Source organism: Phoxinus phoxinus (assembly GCF_949152265.1).
Source record: "Phoxinus phoxinus genome assembly, chromosome: 2".
NCBI classification, from domain to species: domain Eukaryota; kingdom Metazoa; phylum Chordata; class Actinopteri; order Cypriniformes; family Leuciscidae; genus Phoxinus; species Phoxinus phoxinus.
Window position 1 is genome coordinate 49,560,043 of NC_136877.1, and position 11,273 is coordinate 49,571,315.

General features: G+C 36.9%; 1 protein-coding gene across 2 annotated transcripts; it reads right to left on the bottom strand.

Moving 5' to 3' along the window:
* Positions 1-1,997: 1,997 nt before the first annotated feature.
* On the bottom strand, positions 1,998-9,563 carry pnp5a (purine nucleoside phosphorylase 5a). Of its 2 annotated transcripts, XM_079586733.1 has the most exons (6): positions 9,199-9,563; positions 7,332-7,501; positions 7,130-7,233; positions 5,825-6,000; positions 5,492-5,682; positions 1,998-3,138 (listed from the first exon to the last, which is right to left on the bottom strand). In XM_079586733.1, the coding sequence occupies exons 1-6, from the start codon at positions 9,219-9,221 to the stop codon at positions 2,921-2,923; spliced, it is 882 nt and encodes a 293-aa protein (XP_079442859.1). In that variant the 5' UTR covers positions 9,222-9,563; the 3' UTR covers positions 1,998-2,920. The 2 variants fall into 2 exon arrangements, with proteins under 2 accessions (XP_079442859.1, XP_079442860.1); XM_079586734.1 differs by lacking the exon at positions 9,199-9,563 and having other exon boundaries at positions 2,099-3,138; positions 7,332-7,539.
* Between the last annotated feature and the right edge of the window lie 1,710 nt (positions 9,564-11,273).

The following is an 11,273-nucleotide window of genomic DNA, read 5'->3' on the forward strand; positions in this document are numbered from 1 at the left end:
GATCCGCGTTTTCAGTCGTTTTAATGTGGACGGAGATCAATTCTAATACGCAGCTAAAACGCTGGTGTGGACGGAGATCGTATTCGTTTTAATTCTCCGTTTCTAAACTAAAACGCAGTAGTGTGGATGAGGCCTAAGAGAGTGAATTCGGACGCTGGCGTTTACACTGTGCGTCGGAGAGCTTGAGCTTTCACAGAAAAGGCTTCGTCACACATAGTGATAAAAGGAGTTTGATCTTACGTTACTTACTTTATAAAATAATATTAACAACAATAACAATCAAAATGCTTTTATTTTGTAATTATATATACCTCAGTGCCAGCTTTAGTTTCATCGATTGAAATAGTTAGAAACTCTCATGCTCACTGATGGCGTGGTCGTTAAGCGCCTCAGGCGACCGTTATGATTACGTTACGATTAACGGATAATTTTTAAATCATCCACCAAATTATCATCTATTATTTTAACGAGTCTCAATATTTTAATACGTTTTATTCAAGTAATGATTAATAAAAAAGTGGGGTAAAAAACCTAAAACTATAGCATGAAATAAATGTTAAAGCAGAAATAAGAAAGCTGTAAAGTAATCTCTGGTTTAAACTTGCTCGCTCCCGCACTTTCATGTCCTCTCCGCATTGGATTGTGGGAAACAGTGCTTCAGCAAGTGTACATCGAATGTGCACTCGAATTCAGAGAGGATTGTGGGTAAAAGTAGTGAACGAATGTAGGGAATGGTGTCGTTCACTCAGACACCACTATAAAATGGCCGATACCCGCTATAGTGCACTATATAGTGGATAGGGAGCGGTTTCAGACACAGCCCTAGATCATATTTCCTCATCCTTCCCTCACGGGTCAAAATGACCCGAAGCCCTAAAAATATTCTTGATATGTATATATTTTTTTGTCCTTATTTTATTTCTTTTTTATCATATCTTTCTATTTTTTAATGCAATTTTTTGTTATTTTTTATTTGATTTATCTTGAAATGACTTGATTTGATCAATTAATAATAGATACATAGTAATGTAGTAATTTAAGCACACTCTTCACATTCTTTCAACTTAAATTCAAAATAACTCACTATTTCACACATAACCCTTTTAATAAAGCTCAAAATATCTTACATTGGGTGTCTTTGCTGACCTCTTGAGGAAAAATAATAATATAACATGATATTTCATGCCTCTTGCCTCTTGATGGCCTTATACAGCCGAAACTCGAAAATTTTAATATCGTTTATCAAAATATCAATGTCAAAAGTTCATTTATTTCAGTAATTCAACTTAAAAGGTGAAACTTATATATTATATAGACTCATTACATGCATAGTTAGATATTTCAAGCCTTTATTTGTTATAATTTTGATGATTATGGCTTACAGCTTATGAAAGCCCCAAATTCAAAATTAGAATATTGTGAAAAGATTTTCTTAAGCTGTAAGTCATAATCATCAAAGTTATAACAAATAAAGGCTTGAAATATCTCACTTTGCATGTAATGAGTCTATATAATATATAATTTTCACCGTTTTATGTTGAATTACTGAAATAAATGAACTTTTGCACCATATTCACATTTTTCCAGTTTCAGCTGTAGCTCTATATGGAGAAAATGAGCTGCTCCTAAAGTAATTTGGCTTCAGTATGCATTCAGATACACATGTAGACATTATAAAATCATTTTTGGTAAAGTTTTAGCATTTTTATTTTGAATTGAGCATTTTTAGGTTTTCCTATGTGTACTGAAGCATTCCTCGCATTCCTATGGGGGTCAGATTGACCCGTGAGGGAAGGATGTGTTACTCTCTTAAATTTCAACCACAAAACTCCTCGAATCCATTCAATTATTTGTGTGTATTTGTGGTTCAAGTGCGACAAAAGTCCTAGGGTCTTGGACCCCTCTGATGAACACTACTTTTTAACTTAAAAAAAAAAAAAAAAAAAGTCGTTATATCCGTTAAAGTTATATCCGATAAAGTCGTTATAAAATAAAGTCGTTATATCCCCAATAAACAAGTACCGTACATGTACAACTTGAAATGTAAAATGCTTACTTGCTACGTAACTGTCGCAACACAGTCACAATAATGATTGATAATGACAAAATAATGAGACTTCATTTTATTTATGCAAAATATAATTTATTTCCCCCCCCAACTGGAAAACGGTAATGAGAAAATATAAAATGGGAGGAAAATTTATCTTTCGAGAAACTTTGCATTCACTCACAAAGCCATTTTCTTCCCACCTCATATTATTTCCACTATACAAGTTTAATGAGCAAACGCAAAGACACAAAAACATTGAAATATAATTGTTTTTCTTCTGTCACAATTTTTTACCATCACCTTGTCCTCACCACCTCAAGCATTTCAAACATTTTTGACAGACAGTTCAACAATGAATGTGTAATATTAAGTTAAGTACACAAAACCATCATACACGAGAGGGAGACACTAATAATAAATAGCCAATTTAGCTAATAATGTTAAAAAATACACAAGATAGACCGTTACTGTACATCTACCTACAAATACTACAAACCAATCAAAGTGTTAAAGAGATTTTTAAATTAAAGTAACAAATGGTAAACTTTTAAGTCAGAAATAAGAAACATTAGTTTATCATTCAGAGGAATGTAGAAATTTGTATTTTTTCTTGTAAAAAGAGAGAGAAAAAAAACCCAAGCAATCCCATGCTCATCAGATTTATATACATAAGCGCAAAATATCAGACAGACCAAAAATAAACGGAGGCTTTACAAAATGTTTCAATAAACATTATAAATAAGTGTGAGCTGGGCGGAATTGACCTGTATAACATGGTCTCTGAAACCACATATATCCGGCGTGTTTGTTCACAGATGAATCGGCGCTCTTTGGTCTATGACTGATGGTGGATCTGACCCGAGAACAGTCTCAGGCGTAATTGTTGTTGTGTTCTAGCCGGGTGACGATGGTGGACACCAGCCTCTCCAGCTGCTCCGCTCTCTGTTTGCCCGTCTGCAGAACCTCCTCGTGATTGGCCTTCTCCTCGCTGTCGTAGTCCATCACCGCTTTATTAGTTATCAAAGACAGAGCGAAGACACGCATGCCACAGTGACGGGCCACGATCACCTCGTGAACAGTGCTCATGCCTAAAACAGACAACGCCTGGTTAGTAAACTAGTTCACATTAGAAAACACGTTTATTGATTTTTATTTCAATGGTACAGAAATGTCACTGTGAACACACCATAAGTTATTGTACTGTATAATGACAGTGTCTGCACTGTTGTCAGTGTGAACGCCCCTTTTGGCCAGTCAGAGAACTGCATAATTAAACTATTTACACTTTATTATTAGATCTTAAAGGGTTAGTTCACCCCCCCCCCCCCCCCAAAAAAAATTCTGCCATAAATGATTCACCCTCATGTCCTTTCAAACCCATAAGACTTTTGTTCACCTTCAGAACACAAAGGAAGATATTTTCTGTCCCTCTATTCATTGACAGTTGCGCAACTATCACTTTGACGCTTCAAAAAGTTCATAAAGAGATTGTAAAACTAATCCATATGAATTGAGTGGTTTAGTCTAAATTTTCTAAAAGAGATTTAATTTAATTTATTGGTTCATTGGTTCTTAAATGTCAAACTAACATGCTTGAGTTTCTGTTTACCACAACTGAGTTGATGAATGTTTATATGTGAATAAAAGCCTTAATTCAATCTGTTCATCATATAAAGCGACAGGGCTGTGCGATATGACGATATATATCGGATGGACGATATAAAAAGCCTATCGTTTCATATTATGCTCTATCGTTTATATCGTGGTGTCGCAAAAAAAAAACGTTTACGACAAAACTTTTTCATCATTTGGATGACTGCAATCTTACACGCCACCATGAGGATGCAGGCAGAAGCGTGATTAACAGCATGACGAGTGAAGAACCGTTCCTAAGAGGAGCTCGTTCCTAAACGAGAGACTACCTCTGTTGCGTGGAGATGGTTTGGTTAACTTTCTATATGTTTGGTTGACTATTTTATTTGGATATTGAACAGGCTGCTTTGTCAAGTTAGCAATGCTAGAACGTGTGTGCGTGAGGCGCGGGCGCGATCACAGGAATATTTGTCTTTCTGAGAAAACGTTACTCCGTAATTTATGGTCATACGAATAGAAGCAAGCCATGACTCAAAACTGTAAAGCTAAATACAGAAGACAAGGACGATACCGTTTTCTGCCGTCTCCTTTCCGTGAACTTTGTTCGGACACTGTCGCAATGAACCGAAGCTCGACCAGCTAAAATTTTCTTTCGCTTTGTTAATCTGTATTATTTAGCCTATATTTAGCGTATATGCCTATATATTAGTTTTATTCAGTTTTCTCTGTTTACAGAAGCGCTTTAAGTGCGTGATGTGACGTTGTGTGGATCCATGTTCTGTCACTATCCTGCAATTTTTGCTGGTTTCAAAAAACAAAAAAAGTTGCCTACTACCTGCTATTCATTTTCACTGAAATGTAGGCCTAATTGTTTGACAGCTGGTGACGTACAGTATATCCTCGGGAAAATTAACGCCAGCACATTGCCATTGCGACTAATGACAGCTGAGCGCGAGCATTTCACTCACGTTGATATTGGCTATGTGTCAATATCACATTTGCACAGCCTGATATTGAATTAGTTGACTGGCAAATCAAAATACCGTATTTAACAGAACGATAAAATAACGTTATTAACCGGTTAATGGCAATTTCAATGTCTGTTCAGAACGATTAAATTTGATTTTGTGTCCGTTTCTGGGTAATTTCCTGTCAAAATTTTGTTCGTTTGTTTTCGTTCATTGAACAGATTCGAATGTTTACATTTGTCATTTTATAAAGCAATATTTTATGTTGGGCCTGTAATTATTTGTTTTTGAACAGTGTTTTATATTTCATTCATATTTTATATTTGTATCTTCTTAAATTAAATATTTGCCCAGAAGTTCTAAATAAAGGGAGAAAAATAAATCACATGTACATTTGAATATATACTTATATATACACCGGTACTCAATATATATATATACACATCTCAACTATTCTTATAGTTGATACTAAAAGAAAGTCTTTTCCATTATGGTAAAGATATATATAAACTATTAATTGATTGAATTTACAGAAAAGGTATTATATTGTGATATATACCGTTATCGTGATATGAGATTTGTCATATCGCCTAGCCCATAAAGCGATCGAGTCTCTTCAGAATATTTGGACTACACCTCATACGGATTAGTTTCACGATTATTAATGATCATTATGAACTTTTTAAAGCGTCAAAGTGGTAGTTGCGTAGCTGTCAATGGAGGGACAGAAATCTCTCAGATCTCTTTAAAAGATCTTCATTTGTGTTCTGAAGATGAACGAAAGTCTTACGGGTTTGGAACGACATGATGGTGAGTAACTAATGACAGAATTTTTTTTTAATGTGAACTATCCCTTTAAGAGAGGCGTGCCAGCTCTTACCAACAGCATCCGCTCCCAGCTTGTTCAACATGCGACACTCGGCGATCGTCTCAAACGAAGGTCCTCCTAGAACGCAGTAAACGCCCTCTCGCAGGAAATCACTGAAACCAAGCTCTGAGCCCACGTCCAGCGCCAGCTGCTGGAGTTCACGATCATACGCGTCAGACATGCAGGGGAAGCGTAAACCAAACCTGGAAAAAAAGCAATGCAAGTTAAGGCTTGTATAATAAACAACATGATTACAGGAGTATGTGTGACACCTCTGCATGTCCATACAGCTGCACGGCGTGAGAGTGTTAATAGAAGTTAGTGCAGCCACACACACAAACATACCTTTCGTCGTTGGGTCCGGCCAGTGGGTTGTTTCCAGCAAATCCAGGCATGTTGAGATGATCTTTGATGATCATGATGTCGCCTACTTTATAGTCCTGGTTCAGGCCGCCAGCAGCGTTGGTGAGGATCACGGTCTTCACTCCCAGAATTTTGAAGATCCGCATAGGCATCGTAATCTGCCACAGAACAACAATATTAGTGTGAGATGACAGAGGAACCTCACGCCAGTCAGCAGTTAAATACAGGAACGGCACTAATGAAACGCAAGAACGTGTGCCAAGTACACGAGCATTAGATGGACATCTTGTCAGACGTGCTGGTTTTAGCGCTAAGGCAAGTTCAAAAGGGGTGGTTGAATATGATTTCACTTTTCTAACTTTAGTTAGTGTGTAATGTTGCTGTTTGAGCATAAGTTAAATGACATTCCTCCCGGGTTAGTGTCATCACCAACCCTAAAATTTACATAAACCCCGCCCCCAGAAAATGATTTACAGATCATCAAGACAGAATATGCTAATCAATGACTACAAAGATAAAGGTAACTACACATCAGCTACATAAATTCATCAACTAACCATTCAGAAATGTTGACTACTTCTTGAGTTTCTCCATCTTTCTGACTTTGTTTTGAACTTAAAAGGCTAAAAGTTTTTGAAATGTTCAGTGCATGTGTGTGTGAGGTAAATGGACACAAGCTGTTGAAGCTCCGCCCCCTGTGCCGGGAGCAGCAGCTCATTTGCATTTAAAGGGACAGACACAAAAAAAAACAGTGCGTTTTCGCTCACCCTCAAAAAGTGACAACTTTAACATGCTATATAAAAATATCTGTGGGGTATTTTGAGCTAAAACTTCACACACACTCTGGGGACATCAGAGACTTATTTTACATCTTGTGAAAAGGGCATTACACCACCGCTTTAAAGTTAATGCAAAACCAACAAGTATTCTGGACTTTGCATTTCATAGGGTCGAAGAGTTTATGCTTCAATCACACACAAAACACAAACGGTTAAAACGAATTAGGTTTTCAAATAAGGTAATTTGGCAATTAGATTAATCACGTGGTGAAGAGCAAAAGCGGTCATGAAAAATTTAGGTCAGGGTTCTTTAACACTGTACAACTTACAATTTCAGTGATATTTACATACATAGAGATGTATAAACAACCAAGGAACTGTTTGGATCTCTAATCCAGCAATACAGCCATAACTACCTCTCGGTCTAGCGTTTAGACTGACAAAAAAAGCTATATTGTTTACATGGATGGTAAACATTTTATATCTGAGTATTATGGGGCGTTTGTACCTTTTGGATGGCATATCCCTCATAGAGATGAAACCGTCCCTGCATGCAGACACATGGTATTCCCTTCAAAGTGCCAAACACCAGTAGACCGGCGTGACCGTGCACTGCAGAACAGAAACAAATGCACAGATTCAGCAAATAAAATACGAGGAGTTATGGAAACCTTGCAGGGTAATATCTCACATTATTCAGAAGCGCTCACCTGTACTCTGGGGGAAGTTGGGGATGTCTTTATAGTTGAAGGTCACCGAGTCTTTCAACGCATTAGCCAGTCCACCCATCCCTGAGCCGCACACGATGCCCACCAGAGGACGCACTGCAGTCTGGGACATGAGCCAGTCCGCGGTGGCCTGGCAATCCTCAAAGCTGTACCTGCAGAGAGACAGTGGAAACATTTATGAGACGACACGTCTTTAACTGCATTCCCAGCACACATGTTATGCTTGTATCTGCCCAGAAGTCAAGTTCGTGCGACGGAAAGTTTTAAAAACTAACCTATCAGATTCTGGCCTGAGGCACTGACATGGACTTTACCCACTTTTTCCACTGGTGTTATTAACCCAACATTGGCGTCCCGTCCAAGAAACACTATTACTTAGTGCTTCCCTTAAATGATCTGCGCAGCATCCCAAGTTAAAGCTACTCTCTGCAGTAATAAAGTTTATTAGCAGCCGGTCAGGAGTCACGTCAGACACAGCAGAGCAACGCGACGGCCAGAAAAATACACACTCGTTTAAAACGTCACAGAATATGTTAAAAATACTCGATGTGCATGTGCGCCACAGCGTTTTACATTCTGATTGGTGACGCTCAAACTGACAGTATTATCATATTAATCAATAAAGTCTAGACTTATTAAATCATCTGAGTATTTGTAGATTAGATAGATGTTATATAGGGTTTGTTTTTACTCTCCTCTTGTGAGAAGAAATGTTCCACAACCTCCACACAGGGGACATAACATTTCAACATAAATATATATATTTTAAATCATAAAGTGGGAATAGACATTGTCAAACGACACTTAACGTTCAACAAAAAATAAAAATGCCATCACATTTCTCAGAGTCTGACACACTTGAACGTCACAAACATTCAACTTGTATAGAATTTACTTACACAAAAGGCATATCGAATAGCATCTGCATATATATATTATGCATTATAAGATGCCAAATACTGTATTTGGCATCTTTGAATGGATTTTAATGGCTATGAAGCCTGCAGACACCGAATAAAAATATCCTGGCTGATTTGAAACTTGAGCCACTTTTGGACACATCATTACTGTAATCTGAGTGGCTGACTCCTGAAATAAACTTTCTGTCACAGAGCAGCTTTATGATTAAATATGGCCTTCGCAGTTTGAAAACAGTAAAAAGTTATTAATTTTTTTTTTTTTAGATTTCCAATTTAATTGTAGCAAATATAAATTTTATATACAACCAATTAATTGTCTTTTTTTTTAATGCTTTTAGTAAACATGAGAGTATCTAGAGAGTAGGGTGGCAGGTTATATTGTGTTTTTGTTGTATATGATATGCATGTGTGCGTCACGTATTTTGCCATTTTTTTGTACAAAATATACATTTTCAAAAATAATTTCAATACAATCAAGTCAAAAATAGTAAAAATAAAAATAAAAAATAGCAATTTTTTTAACACAACCCATTTCCATTGAATAATTCGAAGCTTTCAAAGTAAACCCGTTTCAAATCCGAAACGTCCTCTTATATAACGGTACCGAAACGCGCGCGCACTGTAGTTCATTCTCTGGCAGCTGTTCAAGACACACAGCGCGCACGCGCACCACCACGTGCTCCTCGCTGCTTCGAGTCGGTTAAATGCAAATCTCACACTGATTATGACAGAATTAATGGATAAATTATGATAGATCAGCTTGAACTTAGCAGCCCCCTGTACTATGGAGGCACGGAGCGATTATATTGCATTCACCAACGAAACAGAATAGTAAAACATAGGATAACGTTACACTTTTAAAAGACAAAATAAAGAATGTAGAAATAGTTAGATCTGAAAAAAATAATAATATAATAATAATAGTTTACCCAGTGCTGCTTTCAGGAAACATGTTTAAAAACGCTGGTCAGATTCTTCACAAATACGGAACGGAAATATCGATGTTTCTAACGTTATAGCGACGGATACGGAGGTAAGTTAACTTGTGCGACGAGCGACCAAGAAAACAAATAACGGAGATTTAATTAAAACAAAGCCACGTCTAACGAGTCGCGACAGTCAATAAAAACTCTTTAATAATTCCTGCAGTGTTGCTCACGTCGCCGGTGTTTTATAGATCCTCCGTTTCTGCCGCTCCTCCCCGCGTTTCTGACGCAATTTCACGTAAATGAAAGGCGGAACACACACACACCCCTGACGCAACGCCCCCTGACGCGACGCCCCCGGTCAGGGTGGGCCAACACGGGCTCTCAACACGAGAAACAGCTGTCATAAAGAAGCACCTGATATACTGGAAATTGCATGGTTTTCATCAAGATTAGATTTATGGATGGTCGAACAAAACAAACGCATGTGACTACAAGTCATTCAAATATTAACACTGTTATGTGGGTCCATGTGTGTTTGGCTTATTCAATCTCATTCACAATGATTTAGATAAGGAAATCGTGAACTTACATCACGACAATTACATTCTATCTTTGCCTTTGGATGAAAGCAGACCTATTGAGGAAGTGTGTGGCGCGTAATATCAACATTAACGCACGATATAAGAGTCCTCCCTGGTGCCTTTTACCATCATGAAATCATTTAGCAAATTTTAAAAGGATTTTAGGGTGTGTATTTTAAAACAGGCCATGCACAAACTTTTTTTTATTTTCTGTTGTTGTTGGAATTTAGCATTTTGACCTACTTTGACCTTGAGTCAACATTTCAGAAATGCCTAAAGTAAATAACAAGTCAAAGAATTCAGTTCTTCAACATTCCCCTCATTTACCTCAAGTTGTTGGAGAACGATATGCTAGAATGGACGAGCACACGTTATTTTAGACCTAATCTAAGAACAGGAGCAGCCAGGGCACCCCGGGAACAAAGTTCATGACCCCATGTTGACCTACGACCTGTCTCAAACATATCACATTAGGTAGAAGTATCCTATATTTATATTATCACCTCACTTCCCACACATGATCATGTCCGTCAAAACAGTCTCAGAGCCACCAATGAAGACGAATGTTTTTCAATAATGATTAATTTATGCGATCACCTATTTCTGTCATTCTGTAACCGTGGCACTCAGACTGGCATCATTTCAATTCATTACATCACGTATTCAGTTTTTGATGTAGTTGTTGTGATCCGCAGGTCCAAGGTACACACGTGATTGAATGGCGAATAGATTAAGCATAATATTTACAACCTCACATTGATAAATAAATATAGGCTTCTAAAATATATTTAAAATGTATTCATTTCAATCTACTATAAATATAGTATACTTAATATAAATACCCTGCAATTATACTTTTGGTGTACTAAACTTATATTTCAAGTTACCAACAACTTTTTTGAGTAATGTTAATATTAATATTTAATATTTTAAACTTAGTTATTCAGTAATAGTGCTGAGGTCCAACTAAAGATATACTGAAGTATATTTGATTATGCTAAAGTGAAACTATTGAAAGTATACTTTAAATATATTGCATTTAAAGACTAATTTTATACAGAGATCAAATTATCCTTACTAATATGATATTAAACACATAGCATTACAATTAAGAAATGTGCATTGTGCAGTAAAGAAGTACTCCAAATAAAGTTTAATTATTTAATTATAAGTAAGTCTCAAGTGATATGTCAGTAAATATGTTATTGGTTTTGTAGTATACTTGAAATAAATATATTTTAAATACATTTTGGTATTGTTTTTTCCATATTTTAAGGGCCCTTGTTTTCGTCTCAGTCTCTGTTGTGACTCCACCCAAAAACATAATGAAGTGAAATAACATGTGTGGAGCTCAGACTATATAGATGACGTGTTATTTGTGGTATTTCCTCGGACACGCCTGCGTCCTGACCAATCGCGTGGCCTCTCTGGATCATGATGCCACAAAACAATTGAGCCTTTTCCTCCAGAGCCCTTAGGAATCAATAAAAAAGT

Bases quoted from the DNA above. Each gene is read 5' to 3' on its own strand.
- pnp5a (XM_079586733.1), bottom strand. From the start codon at position 9,221: ATGTTTCCTGAAAGCAGCACTGG. The intron at 7,502-9,198 runs GTAAACTATTAT...GTCTCTCTGCAG, and splicing joins TTTCCTGAAAGCAGCACTGG to GTACAGCTTTGAGGATTGCC. The intron at 7,234-7,331 runs GTGAGCGCTTCT...TCTGTTCTGCAG, and splicing joins CAACTTCCCCCAGAGTACAG to TGCACGGTCACGCCGGTCTA.